This window comes from Pelodiscus sinensis, chromosome 16, assembly GCF_052426305.1.
Source record: "Pelodiscus sinensis isolate ZL-2025 chromosome 16, ASM5242630v1, whole genome shotgun sequence".
NCBI classification, from domain to species: domain Eukaryota; kingdom Metazoa; phylum Chordata; order Testudines; family Trionychidae; genus Pelodiscus; species Pelodiscus sinensis.
In genome coordinates, this window is record NC_143067.1 from 12,694,399 (window position 1) to 12,718,053 (window position 23,655).

Sequence of the window (23,655 nt, forward strand, 5' to 3'; positions counted from 1 at the left end):
CCTACAACATTGTGTTCAACAGGCTCTGGCTGGCAGTTTCAGGACACTACACACTGTAATCCTCATAGCCAATAACATAGGGGAGTTAGTCTCACTCGTGGCAGCATGATGTTGTGGAAGCACTTTTTAAAGAGGATGAATGAAAACAGGAATGGGAGCCAAAGCAGCTGTGGGGGCGGGGTATTAAAGTGTGGTCCAGTGAGAGCCATCTCCCCACCCCCCAAGGATCCCTTGGACCTAGAACCAACAGTGCTGGAAAGAACCTCCCCCACCACACACGCCCCCACACACCCACCCCACATTAGGAGCCCAGCAATGCCTCCTCTTCTCCTACCATGAGGCCTTGGTAGAAAACCACAAGGAGCAGTCAGTCGTCAACTCCAGCAGTTACCAAGACCAACCAAAGCAGGGACCTTTGGACATTTCAGGAGAAACTGCTGTAAATTCTCTGCCTTGCGACAGTTAGCGGCAGCCACCCCCCGTCCATCACCCCTGACTCACCACGTATGTCAAGCACTGCAACCAGGAGATGTGATTACGGCACATGGACACACGCCCAGACTAGTTCTGATCTAGCCTGGTAACTGCATGGGCTAGACACCTGCCCAGGACTCGGAGTAAAAACTCCAGCAGCTTCCAGACATGTTGCAGCAATGTCTCTGCTACTGATACTTGGGTTCCCTTTTAAATTAATTAGATCACGGTGAGATCTGTCGACACATGCTACAGTTACACCTCCCAATTGCAGCACAGACATAGCCACAGTCTTCTCACCTTACCATGCATCTGACGAAGTGGGTCTTTGCCCATGAAAGCTTATGCTCCAACACTTCGGTTAGTCTATAAGGTGCCACAGGACTCCTCGCCACTTTCTCACTTTACCATCACTCTGCACATCATCCCCCTTCTCCTCTTCTGCCTTGTCCTATTTGTTACCAGATTTGCCCAATACTCTGGGATGTGCTCATTTATTAGGGTTACTCTTATGGGACTGGGGGGAGGTTACCAATTCTATCAGTTTGCTGCTTCTGCTTATTTGTGCTCTCATATGGAGCTGAATTCTCTCTGCTGCCAATTCCCCCTCCCACTGGAGCTCTCCTACGGGAACTAGGTTCCTCAGGATGGGGTTCTTCCCACTTTAGCAACACAGAGACACTCACACCCATTAACAGAGCACGTCTAAGATGAGGGGTCAGCGTATGAGTGCTGATTACCCAGTCCTATGTTCCTGGACTCTGCAGGCTGGGTTTAACAGCAATGCCACACTGCACCCTCATGTGCCTTTGCATTCAGTGGGCTGAATTAAACTGCACTTTTAAGCTACCATCCTCATATGCCCCCAGGTTCAGCACCTCCTAATCCCCACTTTCACACCACAATCATTCACTAGTAAACCACATGATGAACAAACCCCACAGGATTTTGGGCACTACAGGGATCTTTAGCTTGGGTACAAGAAGTGTTGTTGCAGAGTGAATGGGGAAGCCAAAACACCACCCCTGAAGGAAGAGTGAACAAAAGAGAAAGAGAGAAGCAACCAGCTTAACAATGAAAGTTAATTATACATATAGGAAGCCGAACACACAAAACAGTTACAATATTAAATCTAAATTGCAACTGATTACAAATGTTAGGTCTAGCTAACCATGTAACAGTTTATATAGGGCAGTCAGGAGGCTAGGCTTAGAGACAGGTAGTTGGTGGGGGGGATGGGGGGAAGGGGAGAGGGGGAGAGAGAGAGAGAGAGAGAGAGAGAGAGAGACCTCACCACTCTGTGGAACTTGAACTGATTGGGGTTCCCAGATGATGATGGTAGCCGGGGGTCCAGAGGGCAGGAGACAAGCAGAGCAAAGCCCCCAGTACAATCAGACAGGAGATGGAGAAATCTCAGTGGAACTGATGCAGTTTAAATCTAGGTATCAGAACAGTTTTTCTTGGGGCAAAGATAGGAGTTTTTATAGAAATAGGACAATACTTCAAAGAGAAAGAGGCGAGACAATAGAGACTGATCACCCCTGGTTATGGGGGATGTTCCTTGAACGAGCTCACAATGCAACTAAGCAGTTTCAGTATTTTGGATGTCAATAGGATCGTTACTAGAATTGGTCTGATAATGACTAATTTGGGTGAGAGTAGGCCTAGGTTCATTAGCATCTGGAGTAGAGATTTTCCATCAGGCAGTGCTTCTCGGCTTTCAGTATCCCATAGTTCACTGTGGTTCCTGCCTTGCAAGAGCTGGTCTCCATTCTGTATGCTAATGAGATGTAACTCTGTTCTATCTTTAATGCAGATGAGGCTGGGGTGTTTCCTTAATTAGTTTAGGTGTGTCTTCCCCTGCCTTTTCCTTGCTTTGTCTGATTCTAGCAGAGGCCTAGGGAAAGGGGGGGGAATAGTTTTCCATGAATGTCACTCCCTGGCTCTCCAAGAGCACAGGGCTGGTAAGTAACATTCTGCCTCCTTCCTTTTTCTTAGCTGATCTCTTCCTTAATACCCTACACTGGAGGTTTTCAAACTATGGGTCATGACCCACTACTGGGCTGTGGAATGTCAGGCAACGGGTCTCATTGCTGCAGGGGGACCAGATGATCAGTGGGGGTGCTAAGGCAGCTACCTGCTTGTCCTGATATCACAGACTGCACTGTGCCTCAGAAGCAGTCGCAACAGCTCCTTGGTCGAGTGAGGGTGGGCAGAGCACACAGGGCTTCATGCACTGCCCTGGCCCCGAGCACTAGCTCCACATTCCCATTGGCTGGGAACACACTGCTGGCTGCATGGTCTGCAGTGCCAAGAGAGGCAGGAATCCTTCCTTAGCAACCCCGCTGCACTGCTGGCTGGGAGTCATTCCTGCTGCCTCATCCCTGACCCCCCGCAAAGTCGAAGCCCCCTCCTAAATCCCAAAGCGCTCATCCTCAGCCCCATGCTAGAGCCTACACTCTAGTCAAATTACATTGGGTCACAAGAACAATCTATTTGATCATGCTAGTAATGAGAATGTAAATAAAAACAGAAACTGGCTTTCAGAGAAGTTAATAAAGCCACAGACACTGAAAATAATTACAGCTACTTTTTGAAAACCATTAGCTGATAAGAGATGTCATAGAATACAACAGAAAATAGCTTCAACCTACTATATAAAGAGGATCCCTATAATTTAAGCACAACACTGGCAAGAGAGAAAGCTAATTAATTACCTTATGTTCCATGCAGCCACCACCAGCAGCTCCACATAATTTACATGCCAGTGCATTTCTGGAAAGCATGAACAGCTGGCAGACTGGGATAATGGCATTTTCCTTCTGAAAGCAGTAGATTACCTAGGGGCTTTTGAAGTGTATATTTATATTAATCCATCCAGCATTTAAACTTTGCCTGTTATATTCTCTGTGATCCCCTGGTAGAGTTATAATGAGCACACATCAAGGAAAGGCAACACATGTTGAACCTCTAGTCCAGCACTGTCTAGTCCAGTAACAGCCATGGCCTGGCCTGATTTTAGTTATCTGGCTGTCCATTTATCATGGGTGTGGTCAAATTTCCCATGATCCCATAAAGTTTGTTTACAGCCTGGCTATCAGTGTTCTGCACTGTTATTTAGCTCTCATTTACCCCAAAATGTGTTCTAAGAGCCCAATAAGCAGTGGAAGTGTTGGCAATACTGCTAGACAATATTGACCTCCCATGGTTTGACAAATTCTCTGGTTTGGCACCCATCAGGGCCTGAGGGTGCCAGACTAGAGCGGTTCAACCTGCAGGGAGTATAGGAGCAGCAAAGTAGGAAACACATGCTAGTTCTGCATAAAACACCCCAGGATAATTTTGAGGTGTGGCTCATCTGCTCTCCTTGTGGCTCTACTAGGTAACATGTTATTGGTATCTTTCCCTCTGAGTGGACATAAGTCATACTAGGTGCTTAAGAGCTGTGTAATTTTTCAGGCTGTTCTTTTAGTTCCACCTGTTTTTAAGTGGCAAGAAGCTCATTATTACATTTTATAACTTGATATATCAACAAATATTTTTATTTTCTTAATCAGTGTTGCCTAGCCCGGGAATATTGCTCTCCGTAGTTTTCAACTCTGATTTGCTAGGCAGGCAGACTCACCCTCTCTGGAACACATACATACAAGAGATGCTGAACGTGGTAACTTCAACTCGGGCCATGAACTCTGGTGAAAGAGCTGCTACATGTTCCTAGTCAAGTTGATTGTTTTCATTTCCTTGGTTTCCATTAGTAAGTTAAGATTACTATTTCATACAGAGTCTTGAGGGCTGTGGGTTTTTTTTTTTTTTTTTTTTGCAAACAGACTTGTTAGCAAAAGCTTCGATATCAGCTACATATTCTTGCATCAAAATCCATCCTGATGTATTCATTTCCTGAAGAGTTAATATAACACAATAATTTAATAAAATAGTAACTGGCAGCATATAAGCACTAATATGCATCTAGTTTATTAGCTCTTTGGCATTATTCATATAACTCATTGAAATACCATGAGAACTACAAAGTTAAGGTCATTTTAAAATTACTCTTAAATAGATCTGAAAACCAAAGCTGAAACTACAGACTTCACAGACATGTGAAAACTGGGGATGGGAGAAACCAGAGCCAACCAAGTTACTAACTTTGCTAGCTATCTAGAGGAACTTACCATGTGCTGTGTGTCTTTGTAAAGCAATTGCTATGGTACTGGAAAAAGTCCCATTGAGCATTTTTCCTGGTACTGGAAAGGCATAACAAGTGGGGTTCCACAGGGGTCTGTTTTGGGACCAGCTCTGTTCAATATCTTCATCAATGATTTAGATATTGGTATAGAAAGTATGCTTATTAAGTTTGCAGATGATACCAAGCTGGGAGGGGTTGCGACTAATCTGGAGGATAGGGTCATAATTCAAAATGACCTGGACAAATTGGAAAAATGGTCTGAGGTAAATAGGATGAAGTTTAATAAAGACAAATGCAAAGTGCTCCACTTAGGAAGGAACAATCAATCAGTTTCATACATACAGAATGGGATGTGACTGTCTATGAAGGAGTATGGCAGAAAGGGATCTAGAGGTTATAGTGGACCACAAGTTGAATATGAGTCAGCAGTGTGATGCTATTGCTAAGAAAGCAAACATGATTCTGGGATGTATTAACAGGTGTGTTGTAAGCAAGACATGAGAAGTCATTCTTTCCACTCTACTCTGCACTGGTTAGGCCTCAATTGGAGTATTGTGTCCAGTTCTTGGGCACCACATTTCAAGAAAAATGTGGAGAAACTGGAGAAGGTCCAGAGAAGAGCAACGAGAATGATTAAAGGTCTAGAGAACATGACCTATGAGGGAAGGCTGAAGGAATTAGGTTTGTTTAGTTTAGAAAAGAGAAGATTGAGGGGGGACATGATAGCAGTTTTCAGATATCTAAAAGGGTGTCATAAGGAGGAGGAAGAAAACTTGTTCATCTTGGCCTCTGAAGATAGAACAAGAAGCAATGGGCTTAAACTGCAAGGGAAGTTTAGGTTGGACATTAGGAAAAAGTTCCTAACTGTCAGGGTGGTCAAACACTGGAATAAATTGCCCAGAGAGGTTGTGGAATCCCCATCTCTGGAGATATTTAAGAGTTACCCTCACAGTTACCCTGGTGTGAGGGAGGACAGAACTAGGTCCTCTCTCTTCAATTCTTGAAGGTTAAATCATAGAATACTAGGACTGGAAGAGACCTCGAGAGGTCATTGAGTCCAGTCCCCTGCCCTCATGGCAGGACCAAATAAATGTCTATCTGGGATGGTCTAGACAGTATCTAACCTACTGTTAAATAACTTCCTATCTTGGAGTTGATTTTCCTTTCATTTGTTTTTACTTTTGTTAGGTTTTTCTCTCTTTGTTGTTTCCCCTGTATTTTATCAATCTGATAAATCCTAATATAGGAAACAAAAATCCTTAAATCTTGTTCTAGCACTCACACATATGGCTAAATACTAAGCCCTAACTTTTTTGTGTTTAAATAATTCACCTGATCACTTTTAATTTACAGAATTAAAAATATACACTGTGTAATCTGTCCTTGAGTGCATTCCATCCATCTATAGAATCTATTGTTAACAATAATTAGGTGCCTAGTGAGTAACTCCTAAAGAAAGAAGCAGCCTTCACCCTTTTTATCAGAATCAGTTTTTTTTTTAATTTTTAAACCAAATTAGGAAATAGAGCTCAGAGGAAAAATAGTGCTCAGAATCAGTCTGCCACACCAAATACATTTGACTTATGGAGTTAAACAATACACTCTGCAAAAATTTTAAACGTCTACAAACAGATGTAATTTGTTTAACAACCTCACAAACAGTATAAGCATGTTACTAGGAAACCAAATCAAAGGTCTTCAATGAAGTGGGTGAGTAGGTCTTCGAAAGTTATGTTGCATCTAGTAGAGGCTAAGGTAAAGTATTATGAATGGCAGTGAAGAGGGACTTTATTGGCCAGATGCTTAGATGCTGTAAATTGTTGCCAATCTACTGATTATTAATGTACATAAAGAAGGATCTCAAAAAATTCCCCATGTGTAGATTGGCTGCTTAGACTTTGTTGAGATATTCTAATGTATACCTGCAGAGTGACTACCCGATAACTAATAAAAACTGTGCCTGACAGTGTGCATATATATGCCTCTTACCTGCTCCTGTTTTACTCATTTCTGTTATGAAAAGCAAATGTCATTACACCATTTCACTATCACACCACTCTCTTTGGTGGTCTCCAAGATAACAGACCAGACCATATTTTGCACTTTATTGCCAATGAAGCTGCACTAGATCATTTTGTGTAACAACATAAAAAACAAAAATTAGTCTTGTGGCACCTTACAGATTAACAAAAATGTACAGGGTCATGAACTTTCGTGGGCAAAACTCACTTCATTTGAAAACTCTTTTTAAAAGTTACAGACTAGCACAGCACCTCTGTAACTACATTGCCATTCTGCCAGTGCTTCATGCAGATCAAGTATATTTAAATTTCCCACAGCTGATAATTGCAATTAATCTCTGAAAAGAAAACAAAGACAACACTACAAACAAACAATATATTTCTTCATCCCATAATTACAAAACTCACAACCTATTTGATTGTCCTAGTAACAAGAATTCAAATGAAAAAGAAAAGCTAACAGTGACAGAGAAGAAAAAAATGTGGGGTTCTGAAAGCCACTGCCATGGAATAACAGAAATATAGCTTGAGCCCTGCTCTCCAAACAACAACAGATAAGTGACCCCTATGCTTCAAGCACATGTCGCAATTGCAGCTGCTCAAGAACTGTGCAATTTTTAAGCCTGTTCTATTTCTGTCTGTTTATATTGCAAGGCACTTTTTGCATTTTTCTTTCACAACTGGACTCAGCAACGGTTATATTTCTTAACATCCCAATTTCTCAATTTAAGAATACTGCTCGATATAGTTTCAAAGCTCTACTCATGTGTGACTGAGCAGACAGATTAAAATTTTCTAGAACATAGAAGAGCAAAAGAAACAACATTATAACACTGATTTTATGAGAGAATTCTGGTAAAACAGTTGCAAAATATTCACATACAAACTGACTTTTTAGGGTAGGTTCCCATTGGTGAGTTAATTATTATTTCAGGTATTTTTATGAGGCTTTAATAGACTTTTTTGGCAGAAGCTTGAATATCAGCTAAATATACTTAGAGCAAAATCCACCCTGATATATTTATGAAGAGTTAATGTAAAATATAATATTTTAAAAGCGCTATTAACTGACAAAAAATAATAAAATATATGCACATGGATTCTTTAAGTATTTGGAATGTCTACTCTACTAGAACACACTATCTGATTTAAAGAAATCCCAAAGGAACTGCAAAGGTAAGGCGGTTTTAAATTATTCTTAAGTTTCAAAATTAGAGTACATATAGCCAAAAGTTACTAGCTTTACTTGTTTCCAGAGGAATGTATCATTTACCATATCTTGGTAAGACAATAGCTATTGTACAGGCAGTCCCTGGGTTACGTACAAGATAGGGACTGTAGGTTTGTTCTTAAGTTGAATTTGTATGTAAGTTGGAACTGGCATCCAGATTCAGCCGCTGTTGAAACTGACCAGCGGCTGACTACAGGAAGCCCGAGGCAGAGCTGCTCTGCCCCGGGCTTCCTGGAATCAGCCGTTGATCAGTTTCAACAACGGCTGAATCTGGATGCCTGGGACAGAGCAGCTGGGGCGCTGCTGGGTAGGTCTCTGCAGCGCCGAACTGCGCTGTGGGGACCAAACCGGCAGCACCCCAGCTGCTCTACCCCAGGTGTTCCCAAGTCAGCCGCTGCTGAAACTGATCAGCGGCTGATTCCAGGAAGCCCCAGGCAGAGCAGCTCTGCTCCGGACTTCCTGGAATCAGCTGCTGATCAGTTTGAACAGCAGCTGAATCTGGACAGAGCAGCTGGGGCGCTGCCGGGTAGGTCCCCGCAGTGCCGCACCTCAGAGCTGCGGGACCAACCCGGCAGCACCCCAGCTGCTCTACCCCAGGCGTCGATGAGAAAAGCCTGGTCTTCTGGGGGTGTGCGCACTAGCTGCGCTCCCCCCCCCCCAGCAGACCAGGGAGACGCAGAGCAAAGCCGCGGAGGACGCGGGCGGCGGGACCGCAGTGGGTCTTGGCGGTTCCGCCGCCCGCGTCCCCCTGGTCTGCTGGGGGCACCCCCCAGCAGGCCAGGGAGATGCGGAGTGGCTTTTCTCGCCGCGGAGGACGTGGGTGGGGGGACTGCCCGCGTCCTCTGTGGCGAGAAAAGCCTGGTTTTCTGGGGGGGGGGGCACACTAGCTGCGCCCCCCCCCCCCCAGAAGACTAGGGAGACGCAGGCGGCGGGACCGCCCAGACGTGCCGCGGTCCCACCGCCCGCGTCCTCCGCAGCTTTGCTCCGCGTCTCCCTGCTCTGCTGGGGGCGCCCTCCAGCAGACCAGGGAGACGCGGAGCAGCTTTTCTCGCCGCAGAGGACGCGGGCGGCGGGACCACGGCGCGTCTGGGCGGTCCCCCCGCCCGCGTCCTCCGCGGCGAGAAAAGTCCCGTTCGTATGTAGGGATCCGACATAAGTCGGATCCACGTAACCCGGGGACTGGCTGTATTTAAAAGTGTCCTTTTGAGTAGCTAACTTTGAAGGTTTGGAGGGATGACCCAATTATGACCACCCTTACTTAAGTGTGGTTTCATACATTACAACCGGAATGAGAGGCCCAGTCTCTGGTTTTGTTTGCTCTAGTTTTTTTTCTGCTTAAGGTATCTCATGTTGCTGCAGCAACACCAACCCAGGTAGACTGAAGGAGTGTTAATAGCAGCGGATGCCTGGTCTGAACTAACCACCCTCTCATCTAAAATCCACCCTGGGCAAGTTGGAAAACAGGATGGGAAAAGCACTAGAGACTGGGCTGTGCTATCTGATCTGTACTCCTGCTACTGAGAGAGAGCTTTTGCTTAATTATATTCCACAGCTGCTAACAGATGGTACCTCTGTGAAAACTGGTGCTGGGAGAAACCAGACGTATACACGTTTTTTTAATGCACTCAAGGATTGTTTCCAGATTTTAAAAAATTCTCTCAAGCTAGACAAAACATATATTTCAAATTGTGTAATGTTTTGATGTCTAGGCCCTATGAAATTCTAAAAACCCCACAAACTTGTTTTCATTAGATGCAGATGTATACACCAAACTCAGAGAGCAGGACAAATAGCCCCCCCCCCTCCCAAAATAACTGATATTTAACATCCCTAATAATTGAATAGTCAAGTAACCTCATTAATTCTTATTGGTTAGTCGACTATTCTTTAGTTCTCAGGGGCGGGGCTGGCAACCAGTGCATCCGGCCTCACTCTCAAGGAGCCCCCTGCTGCTCTACACTGCTGCCTCTTTATAGAGGCAGCAGTGCAGGGTGCCAGGCAGGAGCTGGTCCACAAGGGGAGCGCATTTAAAAACCAGCTCCCCATTCAGACTGGCTGCCTGTCGCCCTGTCCTGATAAAGAGGCAGCAGAGCAGCGTGGCAGCAGCCCCTATCTGGGGACGGGGGTCTGAGCTCCTAGACTCGGTGCAAGTTGGAACTGAGTGGGGAGGCCTCCCCGCCCAGCACATAATACACTTTAAATGCAGAGCCGCAGCAGGGGTAGGTCCCAGACTCATCACAAGCCAGGACTGAGCCCAGCTGCTGACCAGCCTGCTAAAAAATTTAGTGGTGTGGGGGAGGGAAAGGAATTAACCGATAAGCTTTTGCTTATTGGTTAATCAACTACAAAATACACATGGTGAAAAAACCTTTGCAGGAGTTTAACATAATATTTGGACTCACTCTGACAAGAGTAGCATGAATCCATTCCAGTTTCTCCCTCAGACACCTCTCTCCCACTGAAATTGAAATTCTGAGGCTACTGTTACTGCCCTGAGCTGTACCAGTTCTCACAATGTCCAGCTTTGGAATACAGTCATGACTTAACCTGACTCCATGTAGCACATAGGCACTCCAGAGATCATTCTGCTGCAGAATCCACCTTTTTCCTGAATAAGGTTGTCTACATAACGAAGTTGCTAAAAGGGCAACTTTGAGCCTTTTTGCGGAAAAGCATATGCAAATGAGGCTAAGTACAGAATATCCCCATGCCTCATTTGCATAATTAATGAGCACCAGTTTTTGCACTAAAAGGAGCCATCTACACTGCTCTTTTTTGTGCAAAAACCTCCTCTTGCGCAAGAGCCATTCTTCTGGGGAAAAAAGCAGAACAGCTCCTGTGGAAGAGGGGGTTTTAGCACAACATGAAACATTGTTATACTTTTGGTATATAGTTTTGTTGTTTTGTCTACACACACAAAATAAGGGGCTTTAATTATGGCTGTGGCTATTATGGAGTTTCCAGATTGTGTATTTTAAACACTTTCTTATAATTGTTTTTGTTTACTCATTTTTGCTTAAAATTGTTTTTATAGATAAAAAGTCATTGTTTAAAGCATCTAAGGCTTGCAAAGTGTGACAACTTTGCAAAGCAATTCACTCAAGAATGGTGGCAGTGGCCTTCCAATGAGCACAGCTGATACAAGTTGTCTCCACAACCATTTAATCTTTGGCTCTCTTCGGTGAGGCTGTCAACTAGGGTCCGTAAGAAGTTGTGTGTTACTATTGATTTGTGTTATGGAAATTGGACTGACATGACCAGCTGATACCACATGTACTTATCTGGTGCTATTGGCTTTTACTATAGATCTGGAACAGAACAGACCCAATGAATAGAAGTGAAATGGGCTTTCACCTGACAAACAAGAACCCAAAATGTGATGGGCTTGTTTTTGACAAATCCCAGAAATATTTGAGGAAGAATTAAAACCCATTTCATGGACATTTGGAATTTTGAAAGCTTTACATGGAAAATAAAATCCATTTTTGAGCCACTTTGATAAACAATTAAGAGTTTTGCGATAATGAAAATCGGATATTCGCCATGAACTTTTCTAAACTTGTGGCAGAGCCTGCCTATGAACCCCACTGGGTTTGTTGGCGGGGAGCCACTTAGATAAGCCCCCCACCACAGCCTGCAACTTGCACCCCACCCTCTCCCACACCCCAACTCCTGCCTCAGGTCATCACCCTCTCTTGCCCTAGGTCACCACCCAAACTCTCTGCACCACCCTTCCATAGGTCACAACTCCCTTCCAGACCCTGCACTTCCTTCTACACCCCTTGTCCAGGTCGGAATCCTCCCCCAAACCCATACCCCTTCCTGGACCCTGTTCTAGGTCACAACCCCCTTCACCCAGACTCCCCTCCACCCCACACCCTTCCCTGAACCCCAATCCCCTACACCAAGCTCCCTTCTCCACCCAACCTCTATCCCAGCCCCCATAAAAAAGTGCTGCCCTTGACCACTTACCAAAATCTTGGAGTGCCCCCTTACTCCACTAAAAATTATTGCCCACTCCTCTTATGGTAGTTTAAAAGATGGCAATAACTGCCCTTTTGGGGAGAAAGGGAAAAGGTTAGATCAGAGGTGAATAACACATACAGGTGCTGTTATATCGCACCAGCCCCAGAGAGGGTGCCTTAAGGGCGGAAGGTTGGAGGTTTGTAATAAATTTCTTACAGGTGCTGTTGTGTGACGTGGAGTGTGCGGGGCTCAGGGCAGGCAGTTGTGGTATGTGGAGAGCTCAGAACAGGGGTTGAAGATGTGGGGGGCCAGGAGCTTGGGAGTGTAAGGGCTCAGAACAAGGGGTAAGTGTGGGGGGTGTAAGGAGCAGCTTGAGGTAGGGGGCTGCAGGAATCAGGGTTGGGGTGTGAGGAAGGTCTCAAGGCATGGGAGGATGTGAGGGGTGCAGGATTCAGGGTTGAAGGTGTAGGGGGCTCAAGGCAGGGGGATGAGGGTGAGTATTTGGGGGGGGGGGGGGGGAAATGCAATCCTGGACCGATGAGAGGGGAAGGGATGCATCCCAGGTAGCCGCTTTCTTGCCTCGCTAATTGCTGCTTAGTTCACCTCCCTCAGCCGAGTACCCCAATGGGATGGCTCCTCCTTACCTCAGGAGCACACTGGCTTACCGTATTTCAGAGCATATAACCCGCAGGTTATACAAAGTTTTACAAACCCTGAAACCCCATCACGAGATATACATTTCCGTGGGGTAAACAAGTGTATTTTTACTTGCCTGGGCGTGAGTGCGGCTCCCCTTCTGCAGGCTGGCCAACTCACCTGCACTGCGCTCTCCGTTTCCTCATCCCAGAGGCTGCAGCTGGTCTGTGCAATTACCAGGCACCATAAAGTATCGTATATAACCCGCGGGCTATACCCGTGCGTGGGTTATTCTAAGACTTTGTTTTGTTTTGTTTAAAAACACATTTAGGAAAAACTGCGGGTTGTACATGAGTGTGGTTATATATGCTAATTTACGGTACTTTCACCTGTGGTTGTGATAGACCGGAGCTTCCTTGCTACTGGTGTAAAAGGTGCACACAAGAGGAAAAAAAAGAACAGCAAAGACAAAAAAATGCAGCTTTTGACTCTGGAGTTAGCTCTCACTTGCAATCTCACTGCCAGAGCAACACACTTATAGGCCACTCCGTGACATGGTGAACTTATACTAGAGACAGGCTGTTTAGGATATTCAATTTAGTTGCCTCTTTCTAGTCATAGGCTTACAGTAGTGTTAAAAATTTAGTTTTGTCCAGCTAAACCAGACACCTATTACAGAGAAGGAAAAAGGAGGAGGACAGGAAAACGAAAAAGAAAAATGACACACAAGGAGAGAGAACTTGTCAGGTGGTGTTGAGAATTTGGGAATGTCATCTGGATCCTTCTCTTTGGGCCAGTGTGGCCAGGACATTTCTCAGCAGTAAGGGGAAAAAAGGCATAGCAGTGTCATGGTGGATTCCAAGGTCCTAGAAGACAACAGGGACAGTTGTCAGACGGGTGAAACTTGTTTCTCCTCCCCTACTCCACCATCTTTTAGCTTGCCAGCATTGCAGTGATGTAGAAAGTTTGTTTTAATCCCTTTCACCATCTCTCCCCATACTCTTTTCAAGAACTCAAAAGTGGAATGGAGGACAGAATAGCCCTCATTAATTTGTCTACTAAATAAACTTAATTTATTTCCAACACACTTGGCTCATTGATTTTCTGGTCCAACACTTCTCATTTACTCTGCAGTGGCCTTGAGTTAGTATAAATCAAAAGGCCTATTGATCTAATTCAATCTCTTTTTAAAACTTTTCCCATCAGTATTTGATATAGGAAATTGAAAAAATTCATAAGATGACACAATCACTTTCTACAGCTGGGCTCCCAGGTAGGGTAAATTTGTAGGCACAGTTATTACAACAAGTATATTGATGCACTTCCAGTTTTCATTTTCCAACAGGAACTGCAGCATTTTATTTTCCCCAAATGCAAACAAAAATGCCCCATTCAGCCATTCAATGAACAAATGTAACAGATGCAAGCCAAGAACTCCCTCGAGTAGGGAGCCTCTACCCATTTGCCACTCTCAACTAACTCTGATCTGCAATTCTCCTTAGTCACCCTCAGAGATCAATAAGGAGATTCCTACACTATAGGGCTTCAAGGCACAGGCTTAACGTTAGCAAGGGTTGTTCTGGGGGGCTGCAATAAGGGCCAAAGATGTCAACTACATAACAGTTAATATTTGAAGACACACTTAAATGCTGTTGAACCAATCTCTTCATTATAGAATTTAGCACAAAATATGAAGCACAGTTTTCTACCTTAAAAAGTGGCTAAGGAAATATGGAACCTTCTTGCACAGTTCTGCAACTTTTGTTTTTATCTGCTTATTTTAGCAATTATTTTCTCCTACTGCTTTTTAGTCCTGTTAGCCCTAGAATGCCAGACACCTAGACGACAGTGAATTGAATTCTAGACTATACTAATAATAGAACAGATTTTGCTGAGTTTCATTGACTCTTAAGCCCACTGAAAGCCATGAAAATGGACAAATACTACTGAGGTGTAATCTGGAAGCAACAAAATGCATGGTTGCTACTTCAGGAAGAATTTGTACTGCAGATGTAATTGGTGATACTTAAGAATACAGGCTAATTTTCAGCTATGCAAATGGAAAATGATCTGGGGATATGAAACACCTTTCACAACTAAGTAAATTTAGTGTTGAAGTTCACAAAAATATGGAGCCCCACAAACTTTAAGTCACTTTATTATGGTGTTTGTAGACTTAGAAGCTGCATAAATTTAACAGTACTATATATTGCATTAATAAATGGTCCATGAAACAGGTACAGGTACTACCTTAAGCTCCAGCAGTTGTGTTTAACATTGCTGTTCAATGGCATATTTTTGCAGGGCTCTTTCCTGCCCATCACTCCTTTATTTGCATATTGTGTGTCAAACTTCAAGTTTTTGAGAAGCAACCTGTATTTTCATCTAAGTATCCAGCAAACTGCTGAGGCAAGCCAGAAAATGGGTTAGGGGCTTTTGAATCTCTATGGGAGCACGGAGGACACAGTTAAAAATCTTTGGCACTGCCATCTCAAAGCCACCTGTTTGTACCCCATATTCCTCTGTGTTTAAAATTGTTTCCAGAATGCTGAACTGTCCTCTGTTGAAAGAGTGGTGCTGGAACGTCTATTTCATCTTCCACCCCCACGCTACACAAGCAGAGTTCAGTCCCTGAAAGTATCATCTAAAAAGGCTAACAAATTTTCAGAGGAAGCCATTTTAAATCAGTATTCAGAAGAAGAATAGGGCCTTGGCTTCTGCTTATCCATGTGTGTTAACAGCGTAATGACTAGAAAGCCACTTTGAAGATCTAGGCTATAGAACTGCCAACCGTGACAGGCAACCAAATCTGTCAATTAGCACAGCCTGCTGGTTTATAGTGAGACTACAAGGAATTGTCAGTAAAACTATACAAGCTTCAGATAAGCTTTTTCAGATAAAGCTTATTAAGCCCTGACTTGTACCTAAACATATCTAGTTTATTTTTGTCATCTCTTCCTGCAATTTTTATTATTTTAGTAAATCCTAATGTACAGAATAAACCACAGACTTGTTCTAGTGATCATATACAATTGCACACTAACCCTAGTTACTTGCTCTACTATGGTTAGCCAACACTTTTTTCAGGTACAGAACTAAAAACTACATTATGCTCTATGCACAAAGGGGATTCATACCCTTCTACGCAAATCACTCAATTTGGTTCCTACTAAGTAAATACTAAGGATAGTAGCTGCTTTCACACTATACACTTTCATGAGACTCCAATAGGAGCCAAAATCTCATTGCCAGTCTAAGTGCCTAAAACACTTAAAAAGGAGTTTAAGCGTCCTAAATTAGTAAAGCAGCTGAACACAGCATTCAGAGGTCAGAGCCTGTATCCACATGCCTTCCATTTGCCTCTTTATATTCAAGGGTATGCAAACTGAGCAACTATATTTGCCTTCATTGCACTATGGGTTGAATCCTCAAATGTATTTAGGTACCCAACTCCCACTCAAATCTGTGAGAGCTCCAGATGTAAATACTGTAAGGATCTGCACCCAGCTCACTTCCCCATTTTTCTTTGGGTGGGTCTCAGATGAAACACAGTGGATAATATTTTGGATTTCACTGCCAAATGAAGTCAAGCTAGACCATTCAGTGTGACAGTTTTGTTTCATGCAGATGGAGAATTTACTGAACTTCTGTACAATACATTTTACCTTAATTAATTAGTAGCTGAGGTAAAATTGTCTCCAAGTGACTGCTAAATAGACTCAATGCTGTAAATAAATGCAGTACCTTTCTTTATCTCATAATTAAACAAAGCTCAGAGTATGAAAGTATGATATATTAATTCTCTTTCACTTACATCCTTGGCACTAGGGAATCCAAGAATCTCAGTTTATCAGAGAAGCTACCACCACATTTGGGGCTACTATTACAGCTGCCACAGAATGAGGTAAAAACAACGGTTTGAGCATCTTACCACACAAGTAACAACTCGCTCCAATCCCATGAAAATGAACAGAGAAAGTATGCAGCACAATGAAAGGCTTACGCAGCACTAGTGTATCTGAAGGAATCTCTATCAACATAGTTCCCTATAAACACCAAAAACAGTAGGTATGAAGTCACAAACATTCCTGAATTCTGACCAATAATGCCTTTTCCAAGGAAGGTCCACAACTTCTATCCATCACTTTTTCAGGCACAGATATACTTGTGATACTTCTCACTAAGAGTGACAAGCTTGTGTTCATTGTAACATGTGGACATGTTGCACCGTACAGAATGCACAATGGCTAGAGATATGAAGGGGAAGGTAATTACCCCATAACAGCATGTATGCACCACAAGCTGCTCCACATAGTTTACATTAAAAAAAAACCACTACACCACTAGAGAGCAGGAGCAGCTGGCTGAGTGGGATGAGGAGCTGCTACCACTACAACTGGTATGGTTCCCTATCAATTGCAGGGAAGCGGCAAAATTTTTATGGCATTTAACTGTAAGTTTATACTAACCCACACTTTATTAATTTTTCCTGCTATATTATTTGTGACCCTATTTGAAATATTTGTCATGAACACACATTTTCAAGCAAAGACAACAGCACGTATAGAAGCAATAAAGACACTGGATATGCATGTAATATCTTAAGTAATTAATTGGCCTTGGCTCATCTGTTTTATTTCTCATGGACCCTCATGGCTCAGGCAGTTATTTCTTAAGTTCCGCTCCTCTTTTTCCCACCTCTCTTCGCAAAATTACTGCCCCTCATCAAAAACGATGCAATTTCTTAGGCTGTTTCATTTGGCTGATTGTGGGCAGCAAGTAGGTAACTATTGCACTTTACTTTCAACAGTTGCATTTTCTGTTAACATCCTAATTGCCTAATCTGATAATACGGTCTTACATTGTTTCAATGCTCCACTAAATCTGATTGGCTGGGAAGACAAACTGCCTTTTTAGGATACACAAATAGCAAAGAGCGTGTACATTCTAACCTGGATTTGATAGAGAACTCTGATGAAAGAGGTACAAAATGCTCACACTCAAACTGATTGTTTTTGCTGGTTTGGTTTCTAACGGTAAGTTAAGAAATGTACTCTGTCGTACTTTTTTTACGCTTTTATTTTAAAAGACACTTTATATAGTTGAAATGCATCAGAATTTACTGATAACTAAATATTCCCGTAGGAAAATCTATCCTGAAGTATTTATTTTATGACAAGTTATTGTAAAAATAGTATGTCTATCTATTTGGAGAAAAATGTTTTAGTGATATGCGTTACTGATTTGACAAGAAGTGGTTTAAAGAATTGAAAAGCTAAGGTAGTTGTAAAATAGTTTGAGACCTAAGAACACTGATATATACAACTAGCCAAGTTATTAGCTTAGCTTTGACATTATTAATGCTTTTTTGCAACGTAACAGCTACTTTGTTGGAGAAAAATATCTTCAGATTTAGAGAAGTGACTCTGTTCTGATTTCATGCCATTGATTTATAACCAGAAAGATCAGAATTAGGCCCATGCTCTCTAGTTTAGCCCACAGAAGGCCTTTCTGTAAATTCCTACAGTTGATCTTACTGGTGAACCCATAACAAACAGCAATACAAGCTGTACCTCCAAAAACTACCACTCTTTGGTCTGGCAACATCCATGGTTTGGCAGGACCACGGATGCTCCTAGACCAGAAATCCCAGGAGTCTAAGGGAAGGAGGGCAAGGCAAGGCCAGGGCAACAGAGTTGGCAGCCTGGCTGTGGCAGCGCAGGATCAGGCCATAGCCCCACCAGGGCCTGTGTGGGGCTGGAATCCTGTGGCAGCCCCCAGGAGTGCAAGGCTGAGGCCAAAGCTCTGCAGCAGCACGAAGCCAAGGTCTCCTGGCAATCCCCAGAAGTGCAGGACTGGGGCCTGGAGTCTCCTGGCAGTTCTCTAGAGCAGGAGGCCGGGGCACTGTAGCAGCCCATGGGAAGGGGAGGCTAGAGTTGGAGCCCTGTGGCAGCATAGAGCCGGAGACCCCCGGCAGCTTCCTGGAGGGTGGGGTCAAAGCCATGCAGCAGCCACCAGGAGCATGTGGTCCTGGCCAGAACCCTGCAGCAGGAGACTGAGCCTGTGCTGCTCAGGGAAGTGTCAGCAGCTGGGCAAGCAGCCAAGCCAGATTACTGGGGGGGGGGGGGGGGAGAGAAGGAGCAAGGCAGGGTGCTGCCTGCTGAAGCAGCCTGCCCAAAACAGACAATGGGTTTGGGGGCTAGTGGCAGGAAACTTCTCCTGGTTTGGCAAATTCTCTCCTTTGGGACTAATCAGGTCCCGATGGTGCCAGATCAGGGAGGTCCTACTTGTAGTAGAATCAGGGGGAGTGTTACTTCAGACAGTGCAAGAGCATCTACATTGCATTTTAATCATACTGTTGTCTAGAGCAGCCCTTGGCAAAGTCAGATGGCAGGTTGATTAGAACATCAGCAATCAATCTTGAGTAGCTGCTTTGCTGTTTCCACCAGTGATATTAATTGGGAAATTAATAAAAATCTAGTCATTGCTCTCAACTCCAGTTTTCATAAACAGCCATAATATGGTTTGTGAAGCACTCTTTGAAAGTGCAGCAGGATGAAGCTAACATCTATAGTCCCAACCCCCTTTGTATATTCTTCTGTTTCAGAGGTAAAATTAGGTCCTTACATCCTCGATTAATGTCAATACATTTTCAATGAAGGCATCTGACCTTTATAGATATAGTTGTGTGACAATTCTCCAGCTCAGCAATAGCTGCCCTGGCAGCAGGCAGGGAGCGCTGGCCCTGGCAGCAGTGGGGTGAGCAGCAGCTAGAAACCTGTAGCCTGAGAGAGCGCCAGCTAAGCAGGCAGCAGGGGGCCTGTGGCTGAAGCCTGGTTGTAATGGCGCTGGGCTGGAGCCCTAATCTAGGGGAAGCAGGGCAGCTTGGGATAAGAAGGGAGGGCCTCCCCATGTCCAGCAAATCCCCTCATTCAGGACCGGTTAGGCCCCGAAAGTGCCAGAGCAGAGAAGTCCAATCTATTTCCACTATTGACAAATACATCACTCTGCTTCTGCTAAAGAAAAGAACGAACGACGGTTTTGTGCAAGACAGTCGGTATTGAAAAGTGATACTAAAATTCAAAATTCTTATTTTAAATAAATTATTTGCACAGAAAATATTTAACATACATTAGGTTCTGGACAAAAATAGAAAATATACTTTTCCTTCCCATTTCTTAAGTTGCTGCACGATGGGCACAAATCTGCGATGGGAACGCTCTGAACAGCGTAAGAGGCTGTGATAAGTATGGCTGTGGATATTATGGAGCACCAAGGTAATATAATTTGGACACAGGGATTTTGGATTTGTCAATTGTTCATTGTACCTTAAATAATAAGAATGCTAATATAGAACAAAATATTCTAGTCATTTTAGCCAACTTTTCAAAGCAATCAAGCAATTAAGCTTGTAATGTGCATCAGAACACTGGAAAACAACTGACAACACGAATAACGTGAATATCTTTCCAATGTGCAGTAGCTCATCTGATAAAATGGGAGTAGAAATTGTCACTCATGCCTTGGCTTTCACTGAAGAGGCTACCAAACAATTGTCCCAAAGTACTTCAGTGCCACTTCAGTTTATTTTTGTAAGAGACAGGACACTTGCCAACTGGTCTGGAACCACCAGCTGATTTCACTTTCCTGTTGGCTGCTGCTGTAGATCCGGAGCAGATAAGAACCTGTTAGTAACAAAGATACTGTCTAAACCAGGGGTGGCCAACCTGTGGCTTGCAAGCTTCATGTGGCTCTTCAAAGAAAAATTTGCAGGTCCTGCACCCACGGCTCTGAAGGAGACAGAGTCGGAGTCATGGCATCCCCTGAAAAGTTCAAAACGGCTGCCTTCAAAATGGCCACCTTAAAAGGGCAATGCCTGCTCTGTTCTTGAAAGGGCAGTGGCCATGGCTTCCCTCCCACCCCCCGACCAAATGCGGAGGCCGGGGCTTTGGGGCTTTTTTTTTTTGCGCTCAACAACTCCCTTCCCCCTGTTCCCCTCGGCTCTTTGTGCTGTATCCACCACTATTTTGGCTTTTTGTGTGTAACAGGTTGGCCACCCTGGTCTAAATTCACCTCCAGCCAGCAGAGTCATCTCAATCTCCTAGTTGAAATGCACAGACAACGTTAAGTCAGAATAGCTTCAATGAAGTTCCTGGTTGAACTTACACCAGTGAAATATCTTGCTTCAAGAGTTCTCTTTAGTCTTATGTGAGCAGACAGTTAATATCTCCAATTTCCAAGGTACTACAGCAGAGAGATCAACTTTCGAATAAAACAAACAAAAATATTTTATGAAAGGTGTCTTTACTCCATCCCTTAACATTAATAAGAGAAAGTTTACATATTTCTGGAATTTCATTGAGAAAAACAAAAATCTCTAACACGTGATTTTTCCTCCCATTTTCAACCAAGGAAAATATTTTAATTTGAGAGTTTGGTTATTTGTTTAGAAAGATGGGAAAGTTCCCCACACAAAAATTAACTGAATTTTTTTTAAAGTCGCAATAAAATCCATTTTGACCATCTCTGCTGAGCAGTTAAAGAGTTCCAGAAATCAAAACTGGACAGAAATCTCACACTTCTATTTCCATTCAAGAAATAAAAATATTAAATGCAAATAAGCTAAGAATCCATTTTGCTTTAAAAAAAAATCTACATGGTGTGACGTAGTGGGGGTACTTGCTGGGCTGTGGTGACCCCTGCTGTCTGGAGCAAGACCCAGCAGGGAAAACCTCACTAGGCAGAGGTAAGGCCAAACTTGTGGAACCAGTGGCCAGACACCCCCCCATGGAGAGGAACAAAGGAAGGTGAATGCGGCCCTGGCTGGGGGGCAGGGCTGGAAGTGGGTTAGTTGGTTGGTGGCTGTCTGGGAGGATGGATGAGACAGCCTAGGGAGAGGAGCTGGAGTTTAGGGGCCCAGTCTCCCCCATCTCAAGGGGGCCTGAGGCATCCTAGCCCAGTTCCTGTAACCAGATTATATCTGTGCTGCGCTGTGCTGGAGGAGCAATAAACCACCCTCAATTCCACTGGCTGGTACAGTCTGTTTGAGCCATTTCAGGGTGCAGGAGACGGGGAACCCCCAACGTGCCGTCACACATGGTAAAAAGCTTTATGGCTGAAGAACAGGTCAATAAGTAACATCATTACTTACATACGTCCATATTTTCAGAAATGGCAGAAAGAACCTAGGAGTGGATGTCGTATGCAAGGATGGATCAACAGTGTATGCTCCTTTTAGTGGTCTGATTGTGAGACGCATTAAACCCTTTGGAAATAATAATGCCATTGATGATGGAATCTTACTCCGTGAAACAAGAACAGGTAACTAGGCTACCTTAGATAAAAGTATTCGATAAACTTTAAATATTGGCCATTAAATAATGTTACCTTCCTAGACAATTGTAGACCTATGGAAGAAGAACAATCTATACAAAAAAGTTAAAAATTAATCAATGCATAACTGTATGGAATAGACCAATGCCCACGTTTCACACAGAGCTATCCGTTCCTCTATTCAAATCTATATAGAACTCATTAACTCTTAAAACAGTCCAACTTCTCCACCCACAGGACACGAGTATATTCCTTTTCCCTGACTCTCCACAAATTATGCTGTTTTCTGGACTGCATCAGTGCTAGTGCTTTTTCTTGAAACCTGCCAGAGTAGGCATCAGATGCTGTTGGCTGCATATAGAAGAATGTTGGTATCTCTATTATTCTTCCTTAATCTCTCTCCTTTATCCTTCCCTAAAGGTTCTTGCATAAAATTGGCCTTTATCAGTCCTTTGAGAAGCAGAGGCTGGATCAGTAAGGGATCTAAAATTGGAGTAATGCTGCCAATGCAGAGAGTGTATCCTGGTATATCATCTCATGTTCACATCCAGAACTGTGATCATTCAAATCCTACTGGCAACTTATAAATGGAAATGTTCAAAATCCCAAATAAAAATATCTGAGCAACCAAGAGTGAGTTTTTTTCCCACCCCCACATTTCCTCACAGAAACTTATCTAAAAACATAGCCCATGGGAAGGAAAAAATGTGTTCTGCTGTGTGCACTAGTGTAAGTGTACCTAATATGTATAACATGATCCCAATGACTCAGGAATGTAGCAACCTCAGGCAGACTTAAAAAAAAAAAAAAAAAAAAGCAGAAATCCTGAACTGGTTGAGAGTTCTATACTTTATTTCACCCAACACTTATGTGGAAACACTCCAGGCATTGTAATAATCTAACCATGGAGTCACAGACAGTTTGCTTGGGTATGGCAATCTCTCACTACACAGGGGAACATATGTGACACATGGTCACTAATAGCAAAAAAATCACAATAATATTCAGAAAAAAGGCAGAAAGCAAATGGTCTGGTAGCACTTTATAGACTAACAAAACATGTAGATATTCAGGTTATTCTTAGCTCCAAAGGACTAGTGACTTACCCCAGGTCAACTGGACCTTAGATCTCAAAGACAATGCTTATAGCCAATCCTCTAGTAAAGATTTATGAGATAGGAAAAGGAAATTAGAGCATTATTTTCAAGGTTAAAACAGGTAAACATAAGTTCACAAATGAGTTACAATTTAAGTTTCAAAAGGCAATAGAAGCCTCTAGAAAATCTTCTTCCCTCTCCCCAAGTTCGAGCATAGGGAATACCCTTCACATTAGGGTATTTATTCCTCTCTTTCCATGTACCCAGAGCTAAAAACTACTCTGACAAAAGGAACCCATTTCATAACTCATCTTCATGGGGAAGGGTTAGTACATACATCATTTGTCCTATTTAAATGCCCCAAAATATCTGGTGCCAATGGATCTTTCCTGTTGGGCAGGACCAACAGGAAAGCTGCATATCAGTACTCCATTCTAATGCCCCTCACCTGTTTGTTGATTTATAAACTCTAAGAAGCTCACAATACCACCTCTCACATATTACTTTACAATATAGGACAGTGATCACCAACCAGTAGATTGGGATCTACTGGTAGATCTTGGTGCTTGTGACAGGTGATCCTAACTGGTTTGGCCAAGAGACTTATCAAGTGCTGGCACTTCAACTGCCCTTCCCCCCACTGCTGCACATCTTCCTTGGAGCTGTCACCTCGGGAGCCTCCTGCTTTCTGTGCAGGTCAGGAGAGGAAGA

General features: G+C 43.4%; 1 protein-coding gene across 1 annotated transcript; it reads left to right on the forward strand.

Moving 5' to 3' along the window:
- Positions 1-17,338: 17,338 nt before the first annotated feature.
- On the forward strand, positions 17,339-22,470 carry LOC149523505 (leukocyte cell-derived chemotaxin-2-like). Its single transcript, XM_089769481.1, has 4 exons — positions 17,339-17,550; positions 19,698-19,791; positions 21,684-21,835; positions 22,268-22,470. The coding sequence occupies exons 1-4, from the start codon at positions 17,505-17,507 to the stop codon at positions 22,432-22,434; spliced, it is 459 nt and encodes a 152-aa protein (XP_089625607.1). The 5' UTR covers positions 17,339-17,504; the 3' UTR covers positions 22,435-22,470.
- Positions 22,471-23,655: the final 1,185 nt, after the last annotated feature.